The sequence below is a fragment of the Oryctolagus cuniculus genome, chromosome 21 (genome assembly GCF_051225735.1).
Source record: "Oryctolagus cuniculus isolate XC-2025 breed Fujian yellow rabbit chromosome 21, ASM5122573v1, whole genome shotgun sequence".
NCBI lineage: Eukaryota > Metazoa > Chordata > Mammalia > Lagomorpha > Leporidae > Oryctolagus > Oryctolagus cuniculus.
Window position 1 is genome coordinate 7,012,823 of NC_142887.1, and position 18,598 is coordinate 7,031,420.

The following is an 18,598-nucleotide window of genomic DNA, read 5'->3' on the forward strand; positions in this document are numbered from 1 at the left end:
GACGCATCAAGCAAAGGGGCCCGTGTGACAGTCTTCATAGAAACGCTTTCGCCCCAGAATTCTCTCGGCACTGCGACATGCCCGAGCGCCCGTGGGGAGCCCCGTGAACGGAGGACGTACCTGAGAAGGCGTCCACCAAGTACAGGGGGTCCTTGACTCGCCGAAGCCCGCAGATGAGCAGGAACACGTGCAGGTCGTCAGCACTCCGGTTTATGTCTGCAACACAGGCGGCCTGGGCGTCGGGGAGGGCTCAGACCCCGGCCGGCGGCCCAGCAGGGGCCCCTCGCCCACTGCACCTGGTGTCCTCGCTCTGAAGCCACCCCCGTCCTGGGCATGGACCTGCGCTCTGCCGGCCGGCATCTGCCTCTGCTGCCGTGAGCGGAGGATGCCTGGGTCCGACAAAATAGGAGCCAGAGGGCCGAGAGAACATGGCGCCCCAGCTAGGGAAAATATCCTTGGGGTCGTTATGAGAGAGAGAGAGAGAGAGAGAGAGAGAGAGAGAGAATCTGACAGGGCTCCCATCTGCTGGTCCACTCGCCAAATGCCCGCGGCAACCGTGCCTGGGCCAGGCTGAAGTCAGGAGCCAGGGGCTCCCATCCGCTGGTCCACTCGCCAAATGCCCGCGGCAACCGTGCCTGGGCCAGGCTGAAGTCAGGAGCCAGGGGCTCCCATCCGCTGGTCCACTCGCCAAATGCCCGCGGCAACCGTGCCTGGGCCAGGCTGAAGTCAGGAGCCAGGGGCTCCCATCCGCTGGTCCACTCGCCAAATGCCCGCGGCAACCGTGCCTGGGCCAGGCTGAAGTCAGGAGCCAGGGGCTCCCATCCGCTGGTCCACTCGCCAAATGCCCGCGGCAACCGTGCCTGGGCCAGGCTGAAGTCAGGAGCCAGGGGCTTCACCCAGGAACCTGCTGCCTTCCAGGGTGTGCACCGCAGGAAGCTGGAATAGAGGCAGAGCTGGGACTCGAACCCAGGCCCTCTGATGCAAGGTGTGGGTGTCCGTGCAGGCCTAGCCACTGTGCCAAACACTGGCCCCTCCGTGTCTAAAGTGCTCAGCACCAACACGCTCAGTTGCGCGTGAGAATCCTGACCTAGAAGACCCCAGCGGGAGCCAGGGTGGCCCTGGACTCTGTGCCCTGTGTCTCTCATCTTCCGGGGTCGGCTGCCGATGACAGGACGTGGGAGGCTGACTTAGGACGCTGGCCGAGAGGGGGTGGAGGGCTGACTTAGGACGCTGGCCGAGGGGGGTGGGGTGGAGGGCTGACTTAGGACGCTGGCCGAGGGGGGTGGGGTGGAGGCTGACTTAGGACGCTGACCGAGGGGGGTGGGGTGGAGGCTGACTTAGGACGCTGACTGAGAGGGGGTGGGGTGGAGGGCTGACTTAGGACGCTGACCGAGAAGGGGTGGAGGGCTGACTTAGGACGCTGGCCGAGAAGGGGTGGAGGGCTGACTTAGGACGCTGACCGAGGGGGGTGGGGTGGAGGCTGACTTAGGACGCTGGCCGAGAGGGGGTGGAGGGCTGACTTAGGACGCTGACTGAGAGGGGGTGGGGTGGAGGGCTGACTTAGGACGCTGACCGAGAGGGGTGGGGTGGAGGGCTGACTTAGGACGCTGGCCGAGAAGGGGTGGAGGGCTGACTTAGGACGCTGACCGAGAGGGGGTGGAGGGCTGACTTAGGACGCAGACCGAGGGGGGTGGGGTGGAGGGCTGACTTAGGACGCTGGCCGAGGGGGGTGGGGTGGAGGGCTGACTTAGGACGCTGGCCGAGGGGGGTGGGTGGAGGGCTGAACGCCGCCTGGGTCCTGGGTGGTTTTCATAACCTGCAGAGGCAGCACCTGGACACAGCGGTGGACGTGCACTTGCCACACCGGAAGCACCGTGTTCAAGGAAATACAGACACCGGTGGGAACACCCGGATCGCACCAGCCAGGGCTCAAGCCCGTCACCCTGAAGCGCCAACTGGGCAATGCGATTTGGGGCTCCCGGTTGCTCCCGACAGCCCCGAGGAAATGCATTGTGTCCACCAGGCTCTGGTTTTAAAGAGGAGCCAGCACAGACTGGCCTGCTGAGGCCTGGCGGCGAGGCAGGCACCTGCCTAATTTTAAACGAGTTTTGTGTCCTGGCTTTAACTCAACACGTATTCACGTTGCCAATCCCCCAGTACGCGGGTCACACACGAGTCTGTCGGACTCATCATTCAAACGCACGCCCTCCATGCCCCCGGTTACTGCTTCCAGGAGAGGGGCACCTTTACCGCCAAGGCAGCGTGTGCCGGTGTCACCGTGCAGCACCCGGGGCTGCTCCCCAGGCAGGCTCCTCGAAGCCCCACCCACCCCCAGGCACCCCTGCCCGCCCACTTCTACCCCAGCAGCTCCTGTCGTGTTGGTCACGTCACGTCACGAGGAGAGAATTTCAGGGTGTCAGCAGAGCAAGCGAGACTCACTGTTTTAGCTAAAAACAAACCTGCTTTTGCGGTTGTGCAGAGGAAAGCAGCCTGCAACACACGTTTTCCCTAGAACAGTCGGTGAGTTTGCTCAGGCGTAGCCGGTCAGGCCTAGGAGAGTGTCCATGTGGATGCACAGGTAGGGTTTTCCGAGAAGGTTAAACAAGTGGGCCATTGAGATGGAATGGAGAAAGGTAAACAGGCGGCAGAGGCCGCGTGCGCTTCCGCAGTCTGGGGTTTGAGAGCGTGTGAGGCGGGTTTGGTCGCTGGCATCTCAAAGCAAAAACCGTGCAACACTGAGTGGCAGTGACCTTGGAAAAGCACCCGGCAGTGCAGCGCCAGCCTCAGGCCGGCCGCCTGCTCGGAGCCTGCACCCACACCTTCTGCCTTCCACCCCTTCCAGGTGGCATCAGCCGCGTCGCCCGGCAAATGACAGCGCCGCCACTCTCCGCCCTTCACCCACTTCCGGCGTTGTTCCTTGCCATCGACCTGTTCGAACGGGGAATCGGCCTGGCATGAAACTGACTGCGTGTTTTAAAGTAGGGAACTCAGCAGGTTGTCCAGCTATGACTGTACGGCATCCAGAAACCTGTGACCTATGCAAGAGGAGAGTGCAGCGTGAACTTGACCTCTGACCTTTGGGAAGCGTCCTGGGAACCTGCTGATGATCTACTACCCGGCTGTTCATGGTGCCGCCGGGTGAGCCCCCCTCTCGCCCACCCCCCTCATTTCCGGGTGAGCGTTCGTAAGACTTTAGAATGCAGCGGTCACCCGCGGGACGCGGCAAGGCCCTGGGTCTCCCGCTCTCACTGCTGGGGCCGCAGCGAAGTGGCCGATGAGTCACGGGCTCCCGGTGCTCCAAGGCCTCGGTGAGACAGAGTGGGCATGATGCGGGCAGGCCATCCCCAGGGCCTGAAGTCTGCCCGAGATGAGAGCGGCACAAAGCAGAAGAGACGCAGATCAACCCTCCAGCTGCGCGTGAGCTGGGATCCGGCCCATCAGCAGCCAGCACCCACCCCCGGTGCCCACGCCCCCGGCGCCCCACCCCCGGCGCCCCACCCCCGGTGCCCACGCCCCCGGCGTCCCACCCCCGGTGCCCACGCCCCCCGTGCCCCCCCCCGGTGCCCACGCCCCCCGGCGCCCCACATCTGCAGCTCCTCATTGCACACGTGCGGATTCGACCCCAGCTGAGGGGCGCGCAGGGGAGTCGCTGTCTAAGGAGTGTGTGAGGTCCCGCGGTCGTTCTGTTAACCTCCCGCGAGCAGGACCGGCAGTCAACGCCCGGGAGGCCGGCAGTTGACGACAAATCATTCTCCTCCAGGAATGATGACTCTTAGGTGCCCCACAGTTGCATCCGTGATACACTGGAGATGAAGCAACCTCACAGCAGGCGATTGAAAACGGGCCGGCTGGTGAGAAACACACGCCTGCCGGATGTGACGAAGGGTTGGGACGCGCCGGCCCATCCGTGACGCTGAGCCCACGGCACCGCTGTCGCCAAGATGGATGAACACGCAGAAGAAGATGATTTCTCGTAAAACACACCGAGATCCTTCTTCCCACGGGAGCCCAGTGCAAATCCGTGGGTGGCTGAGGTTCTGTCTCAAGTTTCTGGAGGGAAAATCGGTGCGGGGGGCGGGGGGCTGCGCCCTGCACGAGGGAAGGGCGTTGAGTTTGCTTTTAGCCCCTTCCTGGATGCTTCCGGCAAGAGCGCCAGCGGCAGCTTCTCCCGGGTCCCCGGAAGCATCTCAGGCTACGACACGAGCAGTCTTAGCCGCAGTCTGCACCCGTGCAGCCGGGTTAGCTGCTCTGGCACCTTCCCCACGACCGCGGGGCTGGACAGCCGCCGGGGAGCCGTCACCCCGGCCAGCACGCGTCTGTGGCCTGATTTGTGCACTGCCACACCTCCTGCATTTAGAGACGCGGCACAGTCGGATTTTGCCCAAACTGCATGGCTGCGCTCTGTGACGCCGCACCAGGAAAATGCTGGCGAGACCCTCGTACCTCCAGCACAGGCGGGAAGGACGGCGCTCCCGGGCCAGCCGGGGGAAATGGGCACTGACGCCACTTTCCCAGGGGCCGGGCTGGCAAGTTCAGGAGCGCTGTGACAGAAATGCGTAACCCGACACAGAACGCTGTGTCCGAGACCCCTCCCGGCACTGGGGTCCCGGCACTCGCGTCACCGCGGATCAGCGTGGCACAGGAATCTGTGCCGACAGGGGGACAGGTCAGGTCCATTTGTGCTTGCTTATTTTCAATAAATGATAGAAAAACAAGATATTCATACAGAAAAATGAATGAATTTTGATCGCTTCTCACGAAGACAACCCAGAAGTCCACAGGCTGGAGAACGGATAAGCATGGTGTGGGAGACCCAGAAAGCGAGACGTCGCTCAGCGGGAGAGAGCCACAGGTGACACAGCAGAGGGGGCTTCTCACAGACAGCTGGCCACAGCAAGCACTTGGTGTGTGAGCCCACCTAGACCATGAACAGGGAAAGCCGCCTCACAACAACGGAAAACAGAGAGGAATCGCTCTGAGACAGACAGGAATTAGGCTCAGAAGGGGCAGGAGGGTGCTCCGAGCAGCGGGGAGTCTCCGTCCTGATCAGGGTGGCTGTCGCGTGGCTGCACCTGGAACCACGTGCTCACCACCTGGGACTTCCATTTCACTGCACGTAAACCTCAGTTTAGATACTTTTAGTGTTTGTTTTTAAAGATGTGCTTATTTGAGAGGCAGAGTTACAGAGAGAGACAGAGAGAGAGAGGTCTTCCACCTGCTGGTTCACTCCCCAAATGGCCATATAAGCTACAGATGGACCACCTGAAGCCAGGAGCCAGGAGCTTCTTCCAGGTCTCCAGTGGGTGAGGGGTCAAGCCCTTGGGCCGTTCTTCGCTGCTTTCCCAGGCCACAGCAGGGAGCTGGATCAGAAGCAGAGGAGCCAGTACAGGAACCAGCACCCACGTGGGATGTCGGAAGTGCCACACCATCAGCCCTCAGTTTAGATTTTGATTATTAGAAGAGATGACTTAGCCCTGTTCTTACTGATATAATAAATAAATCAGGTTAGAACAGTAGTAAAGTTTGATTTTTGTATTTTAAAATCATTGATACACCTGGACAATAGAATTGTAAGTTTATTTTAATATAAAATATTTAAATCCATGCAGTTTTATCACATTATGCATTTCCCTGGAACTTCCTGGAAGACCCTTGTGTACGTAATTGTTGAGAAAGATGACATCAGTTCCATTCAGTGCTGAGATTTCAAGGGATTTCCATTTTTTTAATTTTTCTGATCTATATTTTCTCATTTTTCTATAGTGGCTGTGTATTAAGTAATTCGTAACATAAAATAAAGTGAACCCATGAGTTTGTTATTCTTAAAAGACAAATGTCGGCTGGCGCCACAGCTCACTAGGCTAATCCTCTGCCTGCAGCGCCAGCACCCCGGGTTCTAGTTCCGGTTGGAGCGCCGGATTCTGTCCCGGTTGCCCCTCTTCCAGGCCAGCTCTCTGCTGTGGCCCGGGAGTGCAGTGGAGGATGGCCCAGGTGCTTGGGCCCTGCACCCGCATGGGAGACCAGGAGAAGCACCTGGCTCCTGGCTTCAGATCAGCACAGTTCGCTGGCTGCAGTGGCCATTTGGGGGGTGAACCCACAGAAGGAATACCTTTCTCTCTGTCTCTCTCTCACTGTCTAACTCTGCCTGTAAAAAAAAAAAAAAAAAAAAGACAAATGTCTAGAGTGGGCGCCTGGCCCACCTGTTCATCTGCTGGCTTGGGCGCCTCCACCCCACGTCCGAGCGCCTGGCTGCAGCTCCTGACTCTGGCTTCCTGCTAGTGCCCCCCCACCCCCCAGCCCAGGAGGCAGCAACGATGGCTGTGGTTGGGTCACTGCCACCCACGTGGGAGCTCCCGATTGAGTTCCCAGCTCCTGGACTCAGCCTGGCCCAGCTAAACATCGCCAGCGTTCGCAGAGTGAATCAGCAGATGGGATCCCTCCCAGTCCACTTCTCTGTCTCACTGCCCCAGTGAAAGCAAAGCGGAAAGAAAAGACGACACATGGAGCGACACTAACACTGCACCAGGATGTGTGAGCACCTCAGACAGGGCCAGCTGCCCCTCTGCCCGCCGTCTGAAGACCCCAAGGAGGCCACAGGCCGGAGAGGAGGCTTGGTCTCCCCACCTGGCCGGGCAGCGCCCCAGGTCCCGCTACTCCCTCCCTTGTTCTGCCCCGCCAGCCCCTCCCTCGGCGCCACATGGCTCCAGGTGAGTGCCAGCGCTCAGAGCTCACCTGCGCGCTGAAGGAAGGTGCTCCAGTTAAAGGCAGCGTTGGGTGTTGTGGTGATGCCTGGGCCGGAGGAAAGACAGGAGAAGCTCACTCGGCTGAGACTGAGAAACACCAGTGCCCTCCTGCGCCCGCCGGGGCACCACCCAGAGCCCTCAGGGCCTTCCTGAAGGCCCAGGCACTGCCTTCCCCGCCCCCGCCCCACCCAGGGCTTTCCTGGGAGCCCTTCAGTTCCTGATGAGACAGGAGACGGATCCACCCGCCCCTCGGTCCACTACTGGATCGAGCCTCTGGGTCCCGCAGACTGTGAGACCCTGAGAAGTGCACGTGGGCCCCAGGACCCTGACACGGCCCCACCTGCTCTGGCAGCCCCGTGAAAACTAGATCTTCGCTCAACACGCCAGCCCTCCCAGGCCAGGCGCGGCCTCCCTCCGTCTGCGATCCTTCCCTACACAGCTCGCTGCCTTTAAACCTTCCTGACAAGGGGGAGCAGCACGAGAGGCCGAAGACTCGGAAATTCGTGGTGAGAGGAAAAGTTTGAAAGCTTACAGAACGGAACCCGAAACCTGCCTCTGGGCTCCCCGCGCAGCAGCTGCTCGCGTGTGCCTGCCCGGGCTCTGGCTGCGCGCAGGTGCCTCCCCCACACTCCCAGGACCCTTCAAGACCTGCTGGGTTCCTGGAAGCCCAGGCGCCACGAGCTGAATGGGTGTGCCACAGGGCACAGTGTGCAGGCAACCCGGCTGCGTCCACGCCCACCTGCTGTGTAGAGCAGCCTGCGGCCAGGCGCTCCAGGCCCTGCCCTGACACCACCCGGGTCGGCACACACCTTCTGACAACGGGGGCTTTGAAAGATGGTTCTGTTCTGAGAGATCACTGCGGCCACTACACATCTACCACGACAACACGCTACCCGGCCACGGGGGCCTCAGTGAGCCACATGCTAAGTCCCAGGAAAGCACCACACCGCCCGGCCATGGGGGCCTCAGTGAGCCACGTGCTCAATCCCGGGAAAGCACCATGCCACCTGGCCACGGGGGCCTCAGTGGGCCACATGCTAAGTCCCAGGGAAGCACCACGCCGCCCGGCCACAGGGGCCTCAGTGGGCCACGTGCTCACACTTCTGTCCCCTGTATCCCTGTTGTGTAGACAGGTGGTCTTCTGTCCCCTGTATCCCTGCTGTGTAGACAGGTGGTCTTCTGTGCCCTGTATCCCTGCTGTGTAGACAGGTGGGTCTTCTGTCCCCTGTATCCCTGCTGTGTAGACACTGGGCCTTCTGTCCCCTGTATCCCTACTGTGTAGACACTGGGTCTTCAGTCCCCTGTATCCCTGCTGTGTAGACACTGGGTCTTCTGTCCCCTGTATCCCTGCTGTGTAGACACTGGGTCTTCTGTGCCCTGTATCCCTGCTGTGTAGACACTGGGTCTTCTGTGCCCTGTATCCCTGCTGTGTAGACAGGTGGGTCTTCTGTCCCCTGTATCCCTACTGTGTAGACACTGGGTCTTCAGTCCCCTGTATCCCTACTGTGTAGACACTGGGTCTTCAGTCCCCTGTATCCCTGCTGTGTAGACAGGTGGTCTTCTGTCCCCTGTATCCCTGCTGTGTAGACAGGTGGGTCTTCTGTGCCCTGTATCCCTGCTGTGTAGACAGGTGGGTCTTCTGTCCCCTGTATCCCTGCTGTGTAGACACTGGGTCTTCTGTCCCCTGTATCCCTGCTGTGTAGACAGGTGGGTCTTCTGTGCCCTGTATCCCTGCTGTGTAGACACTGGGTCTTCTGTCCCCTGTATCCCTGCTGTGTAGACACTGGGTCTTCTGTGCCCTGTATCCCTGCTGTGTAGACACTGGGTCTTCAGTCCCCTGTATCCCTGCTGTGTAGACAGGTGGGTCTTCAGTCCCCTGTATCCCTGCTGTGTAGACACTGGGTCTTCTGTCCCCTGTATCCCTGCTGTGTAGACACTGGGTCTTCTGTGCCCTGTATCCCTGCTGTGTAGACAGGTGGGTCTTCTGTCCCCTGTATCCCTGCTGTGTAGACACTGGGTCTTCTGTCCCCTGTATCCCTACTGTGTAGACACTGGGTCTTCAGTCCCCTGTATCCCTGCTGTGTAGACACTGGGTCTTCTGTGCCCTGTATCCCTGCTGTGTAGACACTGGGTCTTCTGTGCCCTGTATCCCTGCTGTGTAGACAGGTGGGTCTTCAGTCCCCTGTATCCCTGCTGTGTAGACACTGGGCCTTCTGTCCCCTGTATCCCTGCTGTGTAGACACTGGGCCTTCTGTGCCCTGTATCTCTGCCGTGTAGACACTGGGTCTTCTGTGCCCTGTATCCCTGCTGTGTAGACACTGGGCCTTCTGTGCCCTGTATCCCTGCTGTGTAGACACTGGGTCTTCTGTCCCCTGTATCCCTGCTGTGTAGACACTGGGTCTTCTGTGCCCTGTATCTCTGCTGTGTAGACACTGGGCCTTCTGTGCCCTGTATCCCTGCTGTGTAGACGGTGGCTTACAGGTGTGTGTAGCTCTCAGGACTCTGGCGAGGGAGCCAGGTGCCAGCACTGGAGCAGGGAGGGTGGAGCCGGAGGGCAGCGGGGCAGCCTCCCCAGGTCCCGGGTCAACTCAGCTTGGACTCGCCGGGCCTTGGGTGTTGCTCTGTGGAACCCTCCACTGACGAGCTCACCACGCCCCTGCCGGTGGGGAGCGCGCAGCACGGCGGTCTGCACGTTACGGCGTCTCCTACCCATCTCTTATTCCGCTAGACAGCCAGGAAAGCAACGTCCGTTTCGCTAAGTATTGCTCCCTAAACTCAGAAACCGTATCACCTCGTCCCTTGGCTCGGACTCTCCAGGGAAAGACGCATCCTTTAATTGCCTGCACACGTCGTTTTAGAGTTCGTACCTTGACTCTGGACGTAGATCTTACCCTTTGCGTGCGGCTTTTGAAAGGAAAGGAGAAAGGAGAAAAAAAGAACACACAGTCAGAGCCATGGTCCATTCTGATGGCTTTTTAGAAATGAAGTGGAGGCCGTTAAACCCTCTTAGAGAGCGGCTCTAGACACCCCCCAGCCCCCCCCCACACTGCTGCTAACAGGCTGGCTGCTCTGTGGGCACGCGTGGTTCTAGACACCCTACACACACACACACACACACACACACGTGGCTCTAGACACTCACACACACACACACACGGCTCTAGACACCCCCAGCCCACCCCCCACACACCGCTGCTAACAGGCTGGCTGCTCTGTGGGCACGTGTGGTTCTAGACACCCTACACACACACATACACACACACACACACGTGGCTCTAGACACCCCCCTAACCCCCACACACACCGCTGCTAACAGGCTCACTGCTCTGTGGGCACGTGTGGTTCTAGACACTCTACACACACACACACACACACACACACATGCGTGGCTCTAAATGCCCCCCCCAGACACACACACAGCTGCTAACAGGCTCCCTGCTCTGTGGGCATGTGTGGCTCTAGCAAGAAGCACGTAGCAGAACGCGGTATGAGGGCAGCCGCCCAACTGTGCGCCCAGGACATCAGCAGAGAAGTTACTGGTGCTCGCAGCCAACAGACGAGGGGCACAGCCATCCCATGTGTCGCTTGTCCCCAGATGGGAGGGGACACTTCCAGAAGTGTGCTCAGTGCACACACACCCTGCAGTGGTGGGGAGGGGGCCGGAGGAGGAGGAGGAGGAGAGGACCCACTACATCGGGAAACCAGAAGGAGGCTCGGGCAGACTGCCAAGGGCACACCGTGCACCCATGACCAGGGCTGGGAAGGGCCGGCGGCGCTGGCCGTCTGCACCCACACGCACACCTGCTGTCCCCGTGGGGCTTTGCTGGAGAGCAATGGGAGCCACCTCGGAACCGCGGCAGAAAGGTCTATGAGAGGCAGCCCAGACAGAGGCGGGGGAGAGGGGGGAGAGGGGGCAGAGGGGGCGGAGGGAGCGCTCCACGGTGAAGTGGCCGCGGGGCGAGGCCGACGGCTTTCACGGCAGCACCCACAGTTGTGAGCGAGCCCCGTGCGTCACGGACCCACAGGGCCCAGGGCAGTGCCTGAAATCAGTGGGATGGAGAGCTACTCAGAGGCCACGGGAACGCTCTGTCCTGCACGCAAACCCGCACAGCCGGGCATGGCGGGGCCCTCAGGGCCACATGGCCGGGACCCTGTGTGGGGCACGCTGCTGCACGGTGGCCCCGGTCCTCCTGTCAGTTTCACAGGTTGAGAAGCCCGCCGCCGCGGATGAAGCAGCTTTGCCAGGAGGCAGACGGTCCACGGGAGACACAGCCCCTCGCCGGCTGGGTGGGCGGAGGTGGCCCTGTGCCAGACTCTGTCTTCCCTGGGCGCCACATTGTATGTTTAACCAGTGGGACCTCAGCCTCCAAGCCTGGCACTAGCGAGCCTCCCTCACCGGCTTCCAAACTCTCTGTGCTGCCGGCTGACGACGATGCAAACTTACACCGAACAAGTGGCGACCGGTGAGCGTTTGAGGTCAGAAGCTGAAGTGCAGGGCTTGGAAGTTTCCTTTTGTTCAACCGTACGTTCCACAGGGAAGCTGAGAAAATCCTGGTGCTCAGGCACGTGGCGCCTGTCCCTTTGCCAGCCCCACAGCTGCCAGGCCGGCTGAGCACACAAAAGCCCGAAGGAAGACATTACAAAGACCACAGGCGTCGAAAGCCCACGCGAGATGCCACGGTGATGGCTCCAACACCGTCCGGGCCAGCCGTCTCCACCACGGGGCGGCGGCACAGACTCCAGGCCCTCGCCACCATTTCCCTTAGAAATGTGCTTTGCAATTAGCAACTCCCGAACTCAAAACGCCTTTCAAGTCCTTGCTCCATCAACAGAAGGGACGGAGGCCTTCACTCGGGCGGCAGAGGGCTGACCGCCTGTGACTTCTTAGGGTGGCTGCTTGCACATCTTTGTGCATCAAGTCTCTAGAGTCTGTTGGGAACTTGAAACAGGAGCAGCGGGTCCTGGGGAGACTTGTGAGACGCAGCGTACATGGTATTTTGCAAGCTAATCCAAGCAAGCAGCAAACAGAATTATAGTGTAAAAGAAATCTTGGCCGGCGCCACGGCTCACTAGGCTAATCCTCTGCCTTGCGGCGCCGGCACACCGGGTTCTAGTCCCAGTCGGGGCGCCGGATTCTGTCCCAGTTGCCCCTCTTCCAGGCCAGCTCTCTGCTGTGGCCCGGGAGTGCAGTGGAGGATGGCCCAAGTGCTTGGGCCCTGCACCCCATGGGAGACCAGGAGAAGCACCTGGCTCCTGCCTTCGGATCAACGCGATGCGCCGGCCGCAGCACGCCAGCCGTGGCGGCCATTGGAGGGTGAACCAATGGCAAAGGAAGACCTTTCTCTCTGTCTCTCTCTCTCACTGTCCACTCTGCCTGTCAAAAAAAAAAAAAAAAAGAAAGAAAGAAAGAAATCTGGATGGAGTTTAATCATTGTACCGAAGGAAATCTGGCAAAAGCCAAGTGGCTTATATCGATTTTGAAAAGCATTTTCTGTATTAAAATGTTACAAACCCAAATTAGCTTTCTTTGCTCAGTATTTATTGTTGCTTCATTTGCCTGAAATAACACTGAGTCAACGTCCTTGATGGACGAGCTGGTGGACACGCATCACAGAAGACGGGGTGCATGTTATGCAGTGCACGGGGAAGGGTCCCACCTGTAAGGTCTATGAGAAACCATGGCTTACATGTTCAGCCCCCACAAGGCACAGCCAACATACGGGAGCAGGAGATGCACCCGGCCATGCCATCTTGCATAGACACCGATAAGCAGGTGCGATTTGTAACAGATGCGGGCGACAGCTGATACCTTCTTAGCGTGCAGAACAAAACGTCTCCCTGTCCTTTGGCTAACATAACACAAGGGCCAACCTCCCAAAAGCAACTTTCTACAAACGGAAACCACAGTAAATGTTATTTTCAAAAGATGCGCACAATTCGATGCTCTATGGGTGGCAAACACGTAGCAATTTTTACTTTGAAATTATAATGCAAATTCTGATGTGGCTTCGTCAAAAGTTCTCTTAACATAATTACAACCTGCGAGTGGGTGCTGTGGTGCACCTGTTAAGCCTCCACTCGGGGAGCCTGTATCCCTTCTCAGAGTGACAGCTCCAGCCGTTCCAGTCCTGGCTACTCTGCTGTGGATCCAGCCCCCTGCTCATGAGCCTGGGAAGCAGCCAACAACAGCCCAAGGACGTGGGCCCCCGCTGTCCTATGGGAGACTCAGGTGGACTTCCTGGCTCCTGGCTTCAGCCTGGTCCAGGCTCGACTGTTGCAGGCGTCTGAGAAGTGAACCAGCAGATGGAAGATTCTCTCTCTCTCTCCCTCTCTCCCTCCTCTCTTTCCCTCTCCCTCTCTCTCTCTTTCAAACAAATAAATCTATTTAAAATTACTAATTGCTTAAAAGAACTCACAACCCACAATATAAAGTTCCCAAGATGCATCTGTGCCGCAATGCTTGTAGAAGTTGAGCAGCTGACAGCACTTCTGTTCCCTCCACGCTTTTCCCTTAGAAATCTGACGTCAGGCAAAGAAAGGAGGAAATCTGTGTTGGGTGTAACACGCCTCCCACTGCCTCCTGTGACTGAACCAGACCAAGGCATAGGAACGAGAGATGACACGCACAGGGAGGTGAACAGGGGAGACAGCACCCTGGGTCTTTGTCCCATCAGTCCCAACGTGGAGCAGGCAGGAGCGCGGGAAGAGGAACCACCCAGGACCCTGGGCACCAGCAAGGACACGCGTGTGGCCCCTCCCTCTGCTGCGGCGACTCACGGAGCAGGAGAGAGGCAGGGAGGTCCCATCACGTGCACCAGGGACCCCAGAGATGATGGCGACACGGCGAGGACGTCACACTCGCCCCGCGGTGGGGGCAGCCGTAACCGGTGCTGGCTCTGGCTGCCGCCTCGGCGATTTGCAAAGACAGACACGAAGCTGGGACCCTGCAGTTAGAGGGAGCGGTGAGCAGCTCAAAGGCGACGCGCTCACCACGTGCTCAGGAGTTAGCCGGGAGCTCGTTCGGATCAGGCCAACACTGGCGGCTCACCTAGGAACACTGTGCCCAGGACAGCCTAGGAGGTCTGTCTCACTCCCTGTAGTTTAATGTGCAAAAGAACCTTAGTGAGCAGGTGCACGAACCGAAAGCAACGGTACACTCACACGGCGCCTGACAGCAGACCCAGCTCAAGGGTGTTATCGGGGGCCGTGGTGCAGGGGGTTGGCCTCCACCCGTGATGCTGGCATCCCACGTCAGTGCCGTTGGGAGCCCCGGTTGCTCCACTTCCGAATCAGGTTCCTGTTCATGTACCCAGGAAGGCAGCCCGTGATGGGCCATCACTTGGGTCCCTGCTACCCACATGGGAGATCCTGGCTCCTGACTGTGGCCTGGCCCAGACGTGGCTGCTGCAGCCACGTGGAGAGTGAACCAGCGGACGGAATACACCTCTCTCTCCTACCCTCTCCCTCTGTTTCCCTTTAGCGTACATAAATATTCTTTTAAAAAGTGACTTTTCTTTGCCAAGTGCCAAGGCAGGGTAGATAAACAATGTGGCCTCAGAAGGCAGCGACTCGAAGCTTCTGAATTAAAGTAAATACATAAATAAATGAAGACGGCTGCAAAGGTCGCTGCCCGGAAAGCGCAGCCGGACACTGAGCTCAGCCACGTGTGCCGACACCACCCGTGCTGCCGCTGCACTGTTCTGAATGTAGCAGCCTCTCCAAGCAGCCTGCACTCCAACTCCAGACATTTAAAAACAGCCTGCACAGGGGGCCCGTTGCTGTGGTGTAGTGGGTAAAGCCGCCGCCTGCAGTGCCAGCATCCCATATGGGCGCCAGTTTGTGTCCCAGCTGCTCCACTTCCAATCCAGCTCTCTGCTGTGGCCTGGGAAAGCAGTAGAAGATGGTCAAGTCCTTGGGCCCCTGCACCCGTGTGGGAGATCCAGAAGAAGCTCCTGGCTCCTGGCTTTGGATCGGCGCAGCTCCAGCTGATGTGGCCAATTGGGGAGTGAACCAGCGGATGGAAGACCTCTCTCTCTCTCTCTCTCTCTCTCTCTCTGCCTCTGCTCTCTCTGTGTAACTCTGACTTTCAGATAAATAAATAAGGATGGTGGGCACAGGTGAGGGGCTGCGCCCCAGAAGCAGTCCAATCTGCATTCTGAGCGACACTGGAACGGGACAGACCCCACACAGGACACCTGCAGGTTTTCACAACGGGAAACGCAATGACTGAAAGCCTTACAAATGCCCCCTCAGGTCCAGGGGCTCATGAACACCAGAGCAAGGCTGTCCCACAGGACGGCCGTCCGGCACGAAAGTGTTAGCCAGCACGGGCTGCCCAGGAAGGAGCCCACGGGCACCACGTGCTTTGCCAGTGGACACGTGTCAGATTAGGGCTGATATAAACCACCCAGCGAATAATGTGAGCCTAAACAAATGCATTTTGAATTGAAAGACACAAAGGAAAATCATCCTCACTGAAATCCAATCAGGGGCCGGCGCCGTGGCTCACTCGGTTAATCCTCCGCCTGCGGCGCCATCCCATATGGGTGCCAGGTTCTAGTCCCGGTTCCTCCTCTTCCAGTCCAGCTCTCTGCTGTGGCCCGGGAAGGCAGTGGAGGATGGCCCAGGTGCTTGGGCCCTGCACCCACATGGGAGACCAGGAGAAGCACCTGGCTCCTGGCTTTGGACCGGCGTAGCTCAGGCCATGGCAGCCATTCGGGGAGTGAACCAACGGAAGGAAGACCTTTCTATCTCTCTCTCTCTCTCTCTCACTGTCTATAACTCTACCTGTCAAATTAAAAAAAAAAAGAAAAGAAATCCAATCAAGCTAACTAGTGCAGAGCTAGCCAGAGCGAGGCAGCCATGAACACAGCCTCCCAGATCCTGTTCCGAGCGCAGACCTGAGCTTTCTCAGCCGTCCAGAGAGAACTCCTGGCACTTTCTCAGCCAGCCACACTGGGTCTCAGGGCGGGCTGGCCACGCCAGGAAGACCGGCTCTGTGCCTGAGGCTGACGGCGTGGCTTGCAGGGTGCCGTGCGTCTGGTGGTTGAGCTGCAGGATGAAGGCCATCAGTCCCCTGGGCCTGGGTAAGGAAGCTCCAGCGAGAACTCCAGACAAGGGGCTGGCCACACCCCACACACGTCACAGACAGGAACGGAAGAGGGCTCGGGGGACGGCAAACTCCCCGCCTTTGAGCTCCACCCATCCCCCAACCGCAGTAAACCTTAACCTTGAGTGCCAGTGGGGAGGCAGGGCTGGGGTGAGGAGCACCTGACCGTCAGCAGGCGTCAGGGTGAGGGCAGCCCGGGGCCGCACCGAGTCCTGTCCTGGGCTGCTAACCCCGGCAGTAGGTCACGCAACACACGACACTGAAGTTCACTGCGCTTGTTCCTAGTCTCTCCTTTAAACGCAGCTCCTGCGCAACTTCAACGTGCGGCTTGGCTCGTGTTTGTGGCTCGGACGCTGTGTCTGTTAGACAGCAGTGGCATTGAAAGTGCATGTGTGCATGTGTGTGTGCGTGTGTGTCTGTGTGTGTGCGTGTGTGTCTGTGTGTGTGTGTCAATGTGTGTATGTGTGCCTATGTGTATATGTGTGTCTGTGTGTATGTGTATCTGTGTGTATGTGTCTATGTGTGTATGTATCTATGTGTGTCTATGTTTCAATGTGTGTCTGTGTGTGTATGTGTATATGTGTGTCTGTGTTTCAATGTGTGTATGTGTCTATGTGTGTCTACGTGTGTATGTGTGTCTATGTGTGTGTCTATGTGTCTGTGTGTCTGTGTGCCTATGTGTGTATGTGTGTCTGTGTGTCTGTGTGTATGTGTATATGTGTGTCTGTGTGCATGTGTGTCTGTGTGCCTATGTGTATCTGTGTGTATGTGTATCTATGTGTGTCAATGTGTGTATGTGTGTCTGTGTGTATATGTGTGTATGTGTCAATGTGTGCCTACGTGTATATGTGTGTATGTGTCTATGTGTGTATGTGTGTCTGTGTCTATGTGTCTATGTGTGTCAATGTGTGTATGTGTGCATATGTGTATGTGTCTATGTGTGCCTGTGTGTCTATGTGTGTGTCTGTCTGTGTGTCTGTCAATGTGTGTATGTATGTATGTGTGTCTATGTGTCAGTATGTGTGTGTCTATGTGTGTCTCTGTCAATGTGTGTGTATGTATGTGTGTGTGCGTCTATGTGTGTATGTGTGTCTATGTGTCAATGTGTGTGTATGTGTGTCTATGTGTGTTTGTGTGTGTCTGTGTGTCTGTGTGTATGTGTGTCTATGTGTGTCTGTGTGTATGTGTCTATGTGTCAATGTGTGTGTGTCTGTGTCTATGTGTGTCTGTGTGTCTGTGTGTCTATGTGTGTGTCTGTGTGTCTATGTGTGTCTGTGTGTGTCTGTGTCTATGTGTGTCTGTGTCTATGTGTCTATGTGTGTCTATGTGTCAATATGTGTCTATGTGTGTCTGTGTTTGTGTGTCTGTGTCTATGTGTGTCTGTGTGTCTGTGTGTGTCTATGTGTGTGTGTGTGTCTTTGTGTTTCCCTCGATTACCATAAGTGAAGTCTGAGAAATCACAGGTCTCAGACTAGATTTTATGCTCAAAACCCCACCCAGCTCCACAGACCCCGCGCACACGTGGATTCTCCCTTTGCAACCACAACAACAAGAAGCAAGTGCCGTGAGTCTCGCTGAGCTTTGAGACGGAACGTCAATCCTGGCTGGACAGCAACTGGGGAGGATTAATGAGAGCACAGCCCCGGCCGAGCCTGCCCTCCCAAAAAGAGAACAGAAAATTAGAAGCCCAGACCGGCAGTTCTGTACTGAAGAACAAGATGTAGCCTCTCGAAGCCGTGTCACTCTCCAGAGTATCTGAATGAAAGTGGTCTCCCTACAAAAATCCATCTGAAATCTATATAATAATTACATAGTTACATCATCATAAAAATTCATGTAATGACAAATGCGGGTGAACAATGACGCGTTACATTGCTTGTACATATTTTATTTGCAACAATAATCAAGCGAGAGCATTGAACCGAACGCTACTGAAGCATCGCCCAGCAGAGGGGCAGGAAAGGCGCACCAAGAGCAGCTTCGCATCAGTCAACCAGCTCCCGCCCCGCGAATCAGAGGAGCAAACGCACGCCTGCTTCATCAGCTCCTTCACCGCGGCGCTCACAGACCCGGACAGAAACATTTCACTGCTTTCTCATTTTTTTTCGTGAAGCTTTAAGATGGATTTGGAAGAGGCTCCCTCCCAGAGCAAAGGCGGCTGGCGCAGGACGAGGGTGGTGCACAGTGGGGATGCGCTCACGGCCCATCTCGCCACTCCCTCCAGCTGCACGCGACCCCAGTGGGAGGAAGGTGAGAAACGTTAGCATCGCTGGGGCCAGGAAGACTAGGGGTGGCTGCTCCCTGAAACGACCTGCACCCTCACAGGGCCCCCCCCAATCCACACTCTGCACCCTCACAGGGCCCCCACCACCCACACTCTGCACCCTCACAGGCCCCCCCACCATCCACACCCTGTGGTGCTGTGCCTTTTTTTCCAGCTTACATACAGCTTAACTTCTCAGGTAGTTTTTATGGCAAGAAAGCCACGTTTCAACCACGTTAGGAGGTTAACTAACATCAATCCAGCACTTTCTTAGTTTTTTGTTTTTTGTTTTTTTTTCACTTAAAAAGACTGGTTCGCTGAGTCATCGGGCCTCCCCACGTGGAAATCTGCGGTGACGTAACATCAAAGACATCGCGTTTGTCCACACCACCAGCGACCTCATCAGGACGGCGTCCGCACCTCGTCTTCCCAGCGACAGCCTCTGGCTGATTTTCCAAAATTCCAGCTCTGGCTGGAGAGACC

At 57.6% G+C, this 18,598-nt stretch overlaps 1 protein-coding gene across 4 annotated transcripts in view; it reads right to left on the minus strand.

Annotated features, from left to right (window-relative positions):
* The window catches only part of GLT1D1 (glycosyltransferase 1 domain containing 1), a 63,670-nt gene that overhangs the window by 25,553 nt on the left and 19,519 nt on the right, over window positions 1-18,598 (minus strand). Inside the window, exons 5-7 of one of the 4 annotated variants that reach the window (XM_051838917.3) lie at window positions 9,611-9,647; window positions 6,733-6,789; window positions 121-216 (exon numbers count right to left, since the gene is read on the minus strand). The exons of 1 other annotated variant lie outside the window; for it this stretch is intronic. In XM_051838917.3, the coding sequence (XP_051694877.1) occupies window positions 121-216; window positions 6,733-6,789; window positions 9,611-9,647 (190 nt within the window). Of the gene's footprint in view, window positions 1-120; window positions 217-6,732; window positions 6,790-9,610; window positions 9,648-12,289; window positions 13,028-13,149; window positions 13,688-18,598 lie in introns of those variants that run through there. 2 more of the 4 variants (XM_089323226.1, XM_089323227.1) reach the window with 2 other exon arrangements.